The 14,812-nt window shown below is 37.2% G+C and overlaps 1 protein-coding gene across 1 annotated transcript in view; it reads right to left on the bottom strand.

The window, feature by feature from the left end:
• The window catches only part of ZMAT1 (zinc finger matrin-type 1), a 47,629-nt gene extending 33,951 nt beyond the window's left edge, over positions 1-13,678 (bottom strand). The window contains exon 1 of the mRNA XM_077889626.1: positions 13,571-13,678. Within this exon, the coding sequence (XP_077745752.1) occupies positions 13,571-13,607 (37 nt within the window). The 5' untranslated portion in view covers positions 13,608-13,678. The remainder of the gene's footprint in view (positions 1-13,570) is intronic.
• Positions 13,679-14,812: the final 1,134 nt, after the last annotated feature.

Raw genomic sequence — 14,812 nt, 5'->3', positions numbered from 1 at the left:
ATACAGAATAACACCCAGTGCCCGTCACCCATTCACTCCCACCCCCCGCCCTCCTCCCCTTCTACCACCCCTAGTTCGTTTCCCAGAGTTAGCAGGTTGGCAGAAAACATTTAATAAAGGAAATCTGGTATGTTAAAAAAGTCATCAGAAGTGTTAGAGGAATAAAACTCAGAGGACTTTTTCAGATATTGTCAGCTAGCACTTGAAAGCCTTTCTACCCCATTCTATGCACTCGCCTGTGTTGCAGAAATTTGAAGCCTATGAATTACATTTCTCAGATTTCTTGGCCAATAGGATTCTGAATATAGTTCAGGTCCTACCAATAATATACATTTGTATGACATTTTAAAATGGAATGGGGAGAAAGGCATTCTTTATACGGATTCCAAAAGATATAAAACATGATTTTTTGTGGTGGCTTTAGCATTCTTCCACAAATCTTGCACCCAAAGGCTCTGGAGGACATACAAGATTAACAGTGGTTTTCTGCAGTCCCCTGGCCTCTGTGTGATAGTTATAATTTCCTATCTTTGGACTATAGCATTCAATAAATATTTATTAAGTTTTTATTATTATTCTAGTTAGTTATCATATGGTGTTATATTAGTTTTAGGTGTACAATATAGTGATTCAACAATTCCATACATCACTCTGTGCTCATCCCAAGAAGTGTACTCCTTAATCCCCATCACCTATTTACCCATCCCCCTACCATCAATTTCTTCTCTATAGTTAAGAGTCTTTTTCTTCATTTGCATCTCTCTCTCTCTCTCTCTCTCTCTCTCTCATTTTTTCCCTTTGCTTGTTTTGTGTCTTAAATTCCACATATGAGTGAAATCGTATGGTATCTGTCTTTTTCTGACTGACTTATTTTGCTTAGGATGATACTCTCTAGCTCCATCCATGTCACTGCAAGTGGCAAGCTTTCATTATTTTTTTTTAATTTTTATTTATTTATGTGAGAGAGAGAGAGAGAGAGAGAGAGAGAGAGAGGCAGAGACACAGGCAGAGGGAGAAGCAGGCTCCATGCACCGGGAGCCCGACGTGGGATTCGATCCCGGGTCTCCAGGATCGTGCCCTGGGCCAAAGGCAGGCGCCAAACCACTGCGCCACCCAGGGATCCCGCTTTAATTATTTTTTATGGCCAAATAGTATTCATATATATGTACACACACACATATATATCATATGCTTTATCCATTCATCTATCAACGGACACTTTGGATCCTTCCATATTTGGCTATTGTAAATAATGCTGCTATAAACATAGGGGTGCATGTATCCCTTTAAATTAGTGTTCTTGTGTACTTTGGGCAAATACACAGTAGTGCAATTGCTGTATCATAAGATAGTTATATTTTTATTTTCTGGGGGAACCTCCATACTGTTTTCCCCAGTGTCTGCACCAGTTTGCATTCCCCACAACAGTGCGCCAACAAATATTTATTAAATTATGAAATTAATTCTGCCTTCTTAAGCTCCATGAAAAATTATGTGCCTGCTGTTCAATCAAACAGTAAAAAGGGGAGAGGATAATGCATGAAATAAAAGAAAGTAGTTAATTTTCTCTGCATTCCCTAGCTCCATTTGGTGATGTTCTAAAAAAATGCCATCAAATCTCAGTCATACATTATGACAATGAGCACATACTTTCCTGTCTTCCTTTTATACTTAACATTGCTCTCTAGGACAGTAATGCTACTAAGTGAATGCCAAAATAATTTCTTTCAAAGGAGAGGGAAAGTAGGATAACAACAGACTAAAGCCTGCCATGGGCTAGATGTTTTGCATAATTTTTGTCTTCTCACGACAGTGATGTTATATTAGGCTCATTAATCCCATTTAAAGAATGTAAACTGAATCTTGTTGATGTAATTAACTATTTCATGGCTTTTAGCTTAGTGATTGAAATGGTCTGTGTACATCACTGGACTACGGGGAGGACACTGTATTGCCTCAACTAAGCTTTAACTACCAACTCCCCAAATCATAGAAAGAAAATGCAGGTAGGGGTATGTGGAAAAGGTCTAAGGTGGAGGTCAGAGATACCAAAAAGAAATAAGGTAATATATCTTTGCATATTTGAGAAATCAGTAAAAGAAAAAAAAGTATAGCAGTGCTCCTTTCACTATTTTTACAGTGAAACATGATATGCTTTGTGTGAAATATTATGGGGAAATTAAAAATTTAGTATCACCAAACATGATACACTTAATTTTTTTAAATTTTTATTTATTTATGATAGTTACACACACACAGAGAGAGAGGCAGAGACACAGGCAGAGGGAGAAGCAGGCTCCATGCACCGGGAGCCCGATGTGGGATTCAATCCCGGGTCTCCAGGATCGCGCCCTGGGCCAAAGGCAGGTGCTAAACCGCTGCGCCACCCAGGGTTCCCACATGATACACTTAAAACCATCAGAAAATGAAAGAAATAATTAAAACATAATTTAATGGCATATAAGTAATATAACTGACATAAAAATTGACCTGCTTAAATAGAACAGTGATGTTCAATTTTTAAAAAGATTTTATTTATTTATTCGTGAGAGACACAGACAGAGAGAGAGGCAGAGACACAGGCAGAGAGAGAAGCAGGCTCCATGCAGGGAGCCCAAGGTGGGACTCAACCCCGGGTCTCCAGGATCACACCCTGGGCCGAAGGCAGGCGCTAAACCATTGAGCCACCCAGGCGCCCCGCGATGTTCAATTTTATTAACAAATAAATCAAAGGCAAAAAACAATGGCAATCAAGCATCCAAAGTTGTTCAACAACACTGAAATTAAGGGCAAATAGACAGGTTGAGATATACAAATAAAAAATACATAACACAGTACATATAATGTTACTTAATTTTATTAATCTTTTTAAAAGATTTATTTATTTATTTATTTATTTATTTGAAAGAGTGAGAGAGCGCACATACCAGTTGGGGGAAGGGCAGAGAGGCAAGGAGAGAGAGAGAGAAAGAGGAGACTCTCCTCTGAGTTCCAAGCCTGATGCAGGGCTCCACGTTATGACTTTGAGATCATGACTTAAGCCAAAACCGAGAGTCAGATGCTTAACTAACTGAGCAACCCAGGGGCCCCTAATGTTGCTTCGTTTTAAATAAAAATATTTAGGGATCCCTGGGTGGCTCAGCGGTTTGGCGCCTGCCTTTGGCCCAGGGTGTGATCCTCCCAGGATTGAGTCCCACATCGGGCTCCCTGCATGGAGCCTGCTTCTCCCTCTGCCTGTGTCTCTGCACCCCCGCCCCCCCCCGTGTGTATCATGAATAAATAAATAAATAAATGATCTTTAAAAAATAAATAAAAATATTTTCATGTGAACATATAGCATTTGAATTATATACAAACACACAAAGTATATCTGGAGAATATATAAAAAGTAATAAGAGTAGAGAGCATATGGCAAATCAAGGTTTTGATGAAAATATTAAATAATTCTTATGTTTCTCCATTATTTAAGCAGTAATAATTATAGATAAAACTATGATAGCATAGGATGTATCTGATTGGGAATTGAAGTTATGGAAGTATATTATTATTGACATTAAAAGTTACCAAACATATATATATGAAAAGGAGATTATATAAAACTTTTATAGAAAGCATATCTGTGTATGACTAATATATTTGTCCTAGTATATACCTTCATATAAATTCTCTTGTTCTTTTCTCCCCACCTCCATCACACACACACACACACACACACACACACACGTTTCTTTTTTTTTTTTTTTATAAATTTTTTTTTTTATTTATGATAGTCACATACAGATAGAGAGAGAGAGGCAGAGACACAGGCAGAGGGAGAAGCAGGCTCCATGCACCGGGAGCCCGACGTGGGATTCGATCCCGGGTCTCCAGGATCGCGCCCTGGGCCAAAGGCAGGCGCCAAACCACTGCGCCACCCAGGGATCCCCACACACAAGTTTCTTGTTAGTTTTGAGAGGCCCTGAAAGGAACATCCTAGATGTGATTTAAAATCCAGACCTCTGCCAAAATCACTCTTAATGATTTATATGCTACATAAATACTAGAAAGTTCTGGAAAGTTCTCACTACTTAAGAACTATAGGGAAGTGTATTCCATAATGTAAGTTTGTTGTCTATGAGTGGTTAAGGGGAGAATCCATTTAGATATTTGTTGTTTAATCAACCAATGGAGTTTGGAGTCATGCAATGGTTTCAACACCTCATTTAATCTTGTTTCGTGTGCTCTCCTGACCTCTGATTTTTTAAATTTTGTGCTGTCCATTCTCTTTACATCACCATGCAGGTCTTGCTTTAAGAAACATCAGCTTAGGTTTCATCTAGAGTTGTTCTTTCAGCTAGAGACTGTTCTCTGCATTCAAGTGACAATGAAGTTAAATACATGTGATTGCACAAGTCATAGTGTGCATTAGAAGATTTTTAAGTTTTAGAACTAATTTTACCACCCAGCTAATAATTCTAATAATTATCTTCTGGATGTAAAGAATGTAAGAATAAATGGCACTGTGGCCATTTTTTATTGCTACAGAATGTTACTTCACATAGGCATTAAAAAAAACTTAGCATGATTATAGAACATAAGATTTTATGCTATAAGAAGGGTCTGAGAATTTAATTTGATATCTGGGATGTATGTGTGTATGGGTGTGTATATGGATGTGTGTGTGTGTGTGTGTGTGTGTACTGAGTAAACCAGATCTAGAGGTTTTTTGTTTTTAAAATTTTATTTATTTATCCATGAGAGACACACACACACAGAGGTAGACACATAGGCAGAGGGTGAAGCAGGCTCCCTGCAAGAAGCCCAATGGAGGACTTGATCCCAGACTCCGGAATCACGCCCTGAGCCAAAGGCAGACACTCAACCACTGAGCCACCCAGGCATCCCAAGATTTTTTTTTTTTTTTTTTTTTTTAGATTTTTTTTTTAAGATTTTATTAACTTGAGAGAGAGAATGAGCAAGGGAGGGTCAGAGGGAAAGGGAGAGAGAAAATTGCAAGAAGACTCCCTGTTGAGCACAGAGCCTGACATGGCGCTTGACCTCGCAACCCTGAGATCATGACCCTAGCTGAAACCAAGAATTGGACACTTAACTGACTGAGCCACCCAGGTGCCCCCAGATCCAGGTTTTTTAATTCCTTTCAATACATTCACCAAAATCTTTTCTTCAGGAAATATTTTCTGTAAAATAGCTCCATTGTACCATCCTGGTCTCCACAGCAGCTGTGCATTCTCTACTGGGGGAGGATCAGTGCACACAGCTTGTAGCATCATGCACCCACCTGCCGACCTGCCCACCTGAGCTTGCTTTGTGGAGTGGCCTCCGCTGGCCCAGTTCTTCCTGATGGCTATGTATTTCCTGTGGAGAAGGACCAGAGCCACCTAGTTAAAAGTGCAGGTCTTACCCACTCTTTCAAAAGTGAGAGACATACCTGACTTTTTGAACACAGAAAAACAGACACAGAGAGTTAGGCAAACTGAGGAAACAGGAGACTATGTCACAAATGAAAGAATAGGACAAAACCACAGCCAAAGACGTAAGCAAACTGGACATAATATGTAACATACCTGGTAGAGAATTTAAAATAATATGAAGATACTCACTGGACTTGAGAAAAAAGTGGAAGATGATAGTGAGATCCATAACAAAAAGATTAAAAAGAAACAATTAGAGATGAAGAGCACAATAAATTAAATTAAAAAATACACTGGATGGAATAAATAGCAAGGTAGAAGAAGCAGAGGAATATTAAAGGGGATGCTTTTGAAAGGAAAGGAAAGACCATAAGTGAGAGTATGAACAGTAGGAAACACAAAAGCAATAAAAATGAGTATTCCTGAAAAATAAGTTAAAAATTCATAAAATAAAAGATTCTAAAATATGGAACTATACAAATAAAATGTAAGAGGGGGCAGGAGTAAATAATGGATTTGAATTAAGCAATCATCAACTTAATATAGACTACTATATGCAGAACATGCTATATAGAAACTTAATGGTAATCACAAATCAAAAAACATTGTTATGCAAAGAATAAAGAAAAAAGAACACAAGTATATCATTAAGAAAATCATCAAACCGTGAAAGAGAAGGATCATAGAACAACTATAAAAATAAACACAAAACAAGTAACAAAGTGACAAGAAATACATATCTATCAATAATTATTTTGGATGTAAATAGACTAACTGCTCCAATCAAAAGACATAGGGGGACAGAGTGGGTTAAAAAGCAAGACCAAGGGGTGCTTGGGTGGCTCAGTTGGTTAAGCATTTGACTCTTGGTTTCAGCTCAGGTAATGATCTCATGGGTCATGATATCAAGCCCTGCATTGAGCTCTGCACTCAGCGAGGAGTCTGATTGAAGATTCTCTCCCTCTGCCCATCCCCCACTCACTATCTCTCAAATAAATAAATAAATCTTAAAAAAACAAGACCCTCCTATATGCAGCCTACAAGAGGTGCATTTCAGACCTAAAGACACCTGAGATTGAAAGTGAGGGGATGGAGAAATATTTATCATGCAAATGTACGTCAAAATAAAGCCAGAGTAGCAATACTTATATTAGCCAAAATAGACATTATAAAATGAAGACTGTAAAAAGACACTATACGATAATAAAAGGTAAAATCCAACAATAATATATAACAACTGTAAATATTTATGCACCAAACATGGGAGCACCTGATACATAAAACCATTAAAAACAAAGATAAAGGAATTAGTCAATAGTAATTCAGTAATAGTAGGGGACATTAACACCCCACTTATGTTAATGGAAAGATCATCCAAACAGAAAATCAACAAAAAAACAGTAGCTTTATATAGCATACTGTATGAGATGGATTTAACTGATATATTCAGAACATTCCATTCTGAAACAGCAGAATACACATTCTTTTCAACTGCACATGGAACATTTTCCAGGATAGTTCATATATTAGGCTACAAAAGAAACCTCAACAAAATAAAAAAGAATGAAGTCATACCATTCATCTTTTGTGACTACAATGCTATGAAACTAGAAATAAACCACAAGAAAAAAATCAGGAAAGTCCACAAATACATGAAGGTTAAATAACATGCTACTAAAAATGAATGGGTCAACAAAGAAATCAAAGAAGAAATAAAAAAGTAAAGGGCGAAAGATTTATACGATCTGAAGAGAAACCAGAGTATGAGTGGATAAAGAAGATGTGGTTTATGTATACAATGGAATATTACTCAGCTATTAGAAATGACAAATACCCACCATTTGCTTCAACGTGGATGGAACTGGAGGGTATTATGCTGAGTGAAGTAAGTCAGTCGGTGAAGGACAAACATTATATGTTCTCATTCATTTGGGCAATATAAATAATAGTGAAAGGGAATATAAGGGAAGGGAGAAGAAATGTGTGGGAAATATCAGAAAGGGAGACAGAACGTAAAGACTGCTAACTCTGGGAAACGAACTAGGGGTGGTAGAAGGGGAGGAGGGCGGGGGGTGGGAGTGAATGGGTGACGGGCACTGGGGGTTATTCTGTATGTTGGTAAATTGAACACCAATAAAAATAAATTAAAAAAAAGAAAACTGAGGATGTTACTACAAGATCTTACAGAAATAAAAAGGATTATAATAGAATACTATAAAGAAGTGTATACCAACTAATGAAATGGACAGATTTCTAGAAAGACAAACTATGAACACTAACTCAAGAAGAAATGGAAAATATGAACTGACTTTTAATAAGTAAATAGAATCAATAATCAAAAACTTCGCAAAAAGGAAATCCCAGGACCGGATTGCTTCACTGGTGAATTATACCAAACATTTAAAGAATTAACACCAACCCTTTTTCAAACACTTCCAAAAAATAGAAGAGTTAACAGTACCTTATAATTCATTCTATAAGGCCAGTATTATCCTGCTATGATATCCAGATAAAGTTATCTGAAGAAAGAAAATTATAGACCAATATTCCTAATGAATAGATCCTGAACAAAGTACTAGAAAAAGCCCTGAGCAATATTAGCAAACCAAATCCAACAGCATATTAAGAAAATTGCATATCATGATCAAATTAAATTTGTCATGAAGAATTACAGGGGTGGGTCAATATATGAAAATCAGTATAACACACCACATTAATAGAATAAAGGGGAAAACATCCCTTGATTATCTCAATTAATACAGAAAACACATTTTGATCAAATCCAAGACACTTTCATTACTTACATACTTGGAAAACTAGGAGTAGAAGGGATATTCTCAATAAGATAAAGGGCATTTATAGAAAACCTAAAGTTACATTATCCTCAATGGTGAAGATGAAAAGCTTTCCTTGTAAGATCAGGAACAAGACGAGGATGCTGAGTTTCACCACTGCTATCGAAAATTGTATTAAAAGTTCTAGCCAGAGCATTTAGGGCAATAAGAAAATAGAAGATATTAAAATTGGAAAAGAAAACTAAAATTATCTTTATTTGCAGATGATACAATCCTATATATAGAATATCCTAATGGTACTACAAAATACAAAACAACTGCTAGGATAATAAATGAATTTGGAAAAGTTTCGGGATGCAGGATCAACACACACATTTGACTATATTTCTTTTTAAAAATACTTTATTTATTCACGAGAGACACAGAGAGAGAGGCAGAGACATAGGCAGAGGGAGAAGCAGGTGCTCCTCAGGGAGCCTGATGTGGGACTCAATCCCTGAACTCTAGGATCATACCCTGAGCTGAAAGCAGAGCTTAACCACTGAGCCATCCAGGCATCCCTGACTATATTTCTATACACTAGCAGTGAGCAATCTGCAATGGAAATTAAGAGAATAATTCCATTTACAATGGCATCGAAAAGAATAAAATACAAAGGAATAAATTTAACCAAGAATTTGCAATATTTGTACATTGAAAATTACAAAACATTGCTGAAATGAATTAAAGAAGTCCTAAACAAGTGGGAAGACATTCAGTATTCATAGATTGAAAGACTTATTATTGTTAAAATGGCAATACTACCAAAATGACTCAATGTAACTTTTATTAAAACCACAACTAGGGATCCCTGGGTGGCGCAGCGGTTTAGCGCCTGCCTTTGGCCCAGGGCGCGATCCTGGAGACCCGGGATCGAATCCCACATCAGGCTCCCGGTGCATGGAGCCTGCTTCTCCCTCTGCCTGTGTCTCTGCCTCTCTCTCTCTCTCTGTGACTATCATAAAAAAAAATAAAAATTAAAAAAAAACCACAACTATATTTTTTGCAGAAATGGAAAAAGTGATACTAACGGTCATAAGGAACTGTAAAAGGACTTGAATGACCAAAATAATCTGAAAAAGAGACAAAATTAGGAGACACACTTCCTGGTTTTAAAACTTACTACAAATCTGCAATAATAAAAAGAGTATGGTTAAAAAAAGAGCATGGCAATGACATAAGGATAGATGTATGAAAACAATGGAATAGAACTTAGAATCTAGAAATTAATCCCTACGTCTATGGCCATTTGATTTTCTACAAGGATAATAAGACAATCCAATGGGGAAAAATACCGTCTTTGACAAATTGTGCTGGGATAGCTAGATATTTGCATGCAAAACAGTGAAGCTGGACTCTTCATCCCTTATAAAAAATTAACTCAAAATGGATCAAAGATCTAAATTTAAGAGCTAAAATTACAAATATTTAGGAAAAAAACATAGTGGTAAACTCTCCTGTGACCCTGAATTTGGCAATGGATTTGCATATTCATAATGACTAAAGATGTTGAGCATCATTTCATGTGCCTGTTGGCCATTTGTACATATCTGAAATAATTAGAAATAGAACACCAAATTAGAAATAATAGCAAAGGCACAAAACCAATAAGAAAAAGCTGGACTTCATCAAAATTAAAATATTTTATGCATCAAACTTCACTATCAAGAAAGTGAAAACACATCATATAGAATGGAAGAAAACATTTTAAAATTGTATATCTGATAAGGGTCAGAATATATAAAGAACTGTTAAAACTCAATAACAAATGACAAACAACTCAATTAAAAAATGGGCAAGGAACTGAATAGACAGTAGTCCAAAGAAGATACATATTTGGCCAACAGGCACATGAAAATTGCTCAACATCTTATTCATTATGAATATGCAAATCAAAACTACAATGAGATACCACCTCTCACCTAGTAGAATGTAGTAAAAAAAAAATCCGCGGTGCCTGGGTGTCTTAGTTGGTTAAGCATACATCTCTTGATTTCAGCGTGGGTTGTTATCCCGGGATCCTGGGATTGAGCCCCATGACAGGCTTTGTGCTTAGCAGGGAGTCTGCTGGGGATTCTCTCTCCCTCTCTCTCTACCTCCCCCCTTCTCAAATAATAAATAAATAAATCTTTAAAATTTTAAAACAATTTTAAAAATTTAAAAATACAGAAAATAACACACATTGGCAAGATTGTGGAGAAATTAGAATCCTTGCAAATTGCTGGTTGGCATATAAAATGATGCAGTCCCTGAAGCAAATAGTTTGGTGGTTTCTCAAATAGTTAAAGATATAACTACCATTTGACCCCAAAATTCTAAAACTAGGTATATTACCCCCCAAAATTGAAAACAGTTATTGAAACAAATATTTGCATGTGAATGCTCATAGCAGCAGTATTTATAATAGCCTTAAAATGCAAGCAACCCAAATGTCCATCAACTGATGAATGGATACACAAAATGTAATATATCCTTAAAATGGAATATTATTTGAACATAAAAAGGAGTGCAATACTGATGCATGCTACAACGTGAACAAATCTCAAAAACATTAAACTAAGTGAAAGAAGCCAGTCACAAAGGTAATAGATTGTATGATTCCATTAATGTAAAACATCCAGAATAGATAAATCCATATAAAGAGGAAGGAGACTGGTGGTTGTCCTTGGTTGGTGGGAGGGGAATGAGGAGTGTTATATAAATGGTCTGGAAACGGCCTCTGTATATTAGGCTAAAATGGCTCCCATCTTGTTTACTTCTTCACAGCAGGTTAGGACCATTATTACAAACCCCACTGGTTCCAAATTCAATTTCGCATACCTTTTATTATTTTAAATATATTCAAAAACATATTTTCAGTCATTTAGATCTATTAACTTTACATATTCCATAAAACTGCACCCAACACATAACCACAGGTAACATAAACCCTGTAGGAATAAAAAGACTTCAAATTGCTGCAGGTTTTCAGAGTTTTCTGACCCACAAACTTCCCATCTTGTTGCAGAATGATATTAACTAGACTTGTAAGCCTCCTCTCTGATTTCCTCCTTTCTCATGAGAGTTTTTTCCCTATTCCCCTCCTGGGTGGTGGACTCATGCAACTGTCTCTGAAAGGTGTCTTACTGGGAGGGACTTTTCTTTAATGAAATGCTATCCAAGTCTCACCCAAATAAAGCTTGTGTCTTATTGCCTCTCATGGTTCTGTCTCTTCCTTGATTAACCCTGAAATCCCTGTACTTACCATATGGAGTGCCTGCTCAATGGTTATGTGGTTTCCTTTTGACATTGAAAATAATTTTGGAACTAGATATAGGTGGTGATTGTACAACACTGTGAATGTACTAAATGCTACTTAAAGTGGTTAATTTTATGTTATGTAAACTTTACCTCAATTTTTAAAAAGATTTTATTTATGTATTCATGAGAGACACACCGAGAGAGAGGCAGAGACATAGAGAGAGAATCAGGCTCCTGGCAGGGAGCCCAATGTGGGACTCGATCCCAGGACTGGGATCAAGCCCTGAGCCAAAGGCAGAGCTCAACTGCTGAGTCACCCAGGAGTCCCTTTATCTAAATTTTTTAAAAAGTTCCATACTGTACGATTGAATTTGTATAATACTCTGGAAATGAAAAAGTTATTGAGTTAGAGAACAAGCTAATGGTAGCCAAGGGCATAGGGCAATGAGTGTGAGTATAAAGATGTAGCATGGGAGATCTTTGCTGTCAAAGAATAGTTCTGTATCTTGATTGCAATGGTGGTTACACAAATACAAATTATTGCACGTAAAGGTGGTGATAATCTAAAAAAATTCTGTTGATTTTACGGATGTTAGTTTCCCAGTTTTGATATTGTACTAATTTAGTTAGATGTTATCATTGGGAGAAACTGGCGGAAGGGTATATGCACAACTTCTCTGTACTATTTTTGTAACTTCTTATGAACACGGTATTTCAAAATAAAAATTTTTATTTGTATTTTAAAGATTTTATTAATCTATTTGAGTGAGAGAGCAGAGCAAGAGAGAGAGTACATGAGTGGGGGCAGTGAGAGGAGCAGAGGAAGGCAGAGGGAGAAGCAGGCTCCCCGCTGAGCAGGGAGCCCAATGTGGGGCTCCATCCCAGGACCCTGGGATCATAACCTAAGCAGAAGGCAGACACTTAACCAATTGAGCTACTCAGATGCCCCATCAAAATAAAAAAATTAATTATAAATTAATGAGAATGAGCAGTGTAGTTGGCCATGTGGGTAGTGGGAGTGAGTAGAGATGACTAAGGGCAGAATGTTGAAGTCTGAGGAAGTGATGAGTTCAGAAGGGTAATGAGGGTGTTTGTATGAAAGGGGAAGTAGCATGGCCAGGTGTGGAATGTTAAAACCCATATAGGAAAGCAGTGGCTACAACTCTGTCAGGGGGTAGGGCCAGATATCTGTCCAATTTTAGGGCAGCATCAATGAGATCTAGCCAGAAATGTGATTCTCATACTTTGGTGTTCATTTATTATGTAACATAAGGCTATCATAGAGAAAGGGGGCAGAGACTCAAGACTGCACATATACTATCTTGTCCTCAACAAATCTTTCATCTGTGACATATAAAGGACACGTGATTACTATTGAATTTTAAGGACTCAAGTCCCCAAATTTTGTCCTGAGTAAAGCTGGCTGGACTATGGGAAGAACTTATTTTTGTAGTCCACAGAAGATGGCTGTAGATGAAGCCAAAGCTGCTTAATGCTCCCATGCTCAATGTTCTGAAGTCATAAGCTCTTTGTATTCTCAGGCTTTCTTTTTTTTTTTTTAAACTTTTATTTATTTATGATAGGCACACAGTGAGAGAGAGAGAGAGGCAGAGACACAGGCAGAGGGAGAAGCAGGCTCCATGCACCGGGAGCCCGACGTGGGATTCGATCCCGGATATCCAGGACCGCGCCCTGGGCCAAAGGCAGGCGCCAAACCCCTGCGCCACCCAGGGATCCCTTCTCAGGCTTTCTTATATTTCAGTAGTGTGATAGCCTCGTCCTCCTCTGAAAATTTCAGACTCAGTCTTGAAGACACTGAGCTTATTTTAATTTTTTAAAGGTTTATTTATTTATGTTAGAGTGGGGGAGGGGTAGAGGGAGAGAATCCTTGAGCAGACTCCCCGCTGAGCAATGGAGCCCAATGAGGGGTTTGATCCCACGACCCATGTGATCATGACCTGAGCCAAAACCAGGAGCTGGATGCTCAATCAACTGAACCACCCAAGCACCCCCATGACATTGAACTTATTTTTTTAAAGAATGTCACAAATGACACACCTACATGGGTAAGTTGGGGATACTTACAGGATTGTCTATGAAGGTCATCCATTCTTTTGGCCATTCTTAATTTGTATCTATACAGTAATCCTCAGGAGATTTTATAACAATGCTGCAGTTTCACAGGTAATGCTCCTTCAGAAGTCGATGATGTAAAGCTTGGAGGAAAAAAATCTGTGTTTGACTTTAGTCCCCAAACAAGTATTAAGTACATCTAGGTAAGCTTCTAGAAGATAGGCATAATTGAAATTAAATCTGGTTCATTAAGAAGTCAAACTTATGCTTACAAATGTCAAGATACAAGCACAGGAAATAGAAATGACAAGCATTCTGTATACACAATTGGTTTTTGGTTTGTTAGGCAATTCACAGGCAATAAATAACAAAAGAGAAAAAAATCCTTATTAACTGCAGCACTTATTTTGGAAACTTCTTTTCATTTTTAACATGCTTTGTAGATTCTGTTGATGGCTGAAGTACTTAGCAATGGCTTTAGTGTGATTCTTTCCCAGAATTTAAAGAAAACTCAACATTCATTATGTTTTTATTTTTTAAAGATTTATTGATTTATTTATTTGTTTGTTTGTTTGTTTGTTTTAGACAAAGAGAGAGAGAGAGCAGGGGGAGGGGTATAGGGAGAGGAAGAGAGGGAATCTCAAGCAGACTCCATGCTGAGCACAGAACCTGATGTGGATCTCAATCCCAGGACTCTGAGATCATGACCTGAGCCAAAATCGAGTCAGCCACTTAACACACTGAACCTCCCAGACACCCCAAGAAAACTCAACATTAATCAAAAGAAAAATGTGTTCATCTCAGCATAAGTGAAAAATATATTTAGTATTCAATACTTTATGCTAATTAGATACCTTTAGACAACTGAAAGTTTTAAAAAATTCTCTAACTCAATTAATCAGACAGTTCTAAAAAAAAGAGAAGTACCAGCATTAATGATTACACATAGTGTCCCTGACAGTAGGAACAAAGCAAGCCCTTTTACCCAATACTATTGTGATTACCCTGGAATATTAGACAATGTTTCTAGGCAAGAAAGGGAACCACAGAAATAATAACACAAAATGACAGTCTTAAACTGTATTAGCTGCATGCCTAGAAAACCCTGGAAAAAGAAAAGCAGAAATAACAGTTGCAGCCAATAAACCACTACTTCACAGAATTCAACAATTTAAACTTTACACACAATTCAGGTGAAAATTGTGGAGCAAAGTTTGTATTCATGTAATCATTAAAGGCTAAATAGGGATATAA

This window comes from Canis aureus, chromosome X (assembly GCF_053574225.1).
Source record: "Canis aureus isolate CA01 chromosome X, VMU_Caureus_v.1.0, whole genome shotgun sequence".
Classification (NCBI taxonomy): domain Eukaryota; kingdom Metazoa; phylum Chordata; class Mammalia; order Carnivora; family Canidae; genus Canis; species Canis aureus.
Note: the sequence above shows the minus strand (reverse complement) of the source record. Positions and strands in the feature narration are given on the sequence as shown.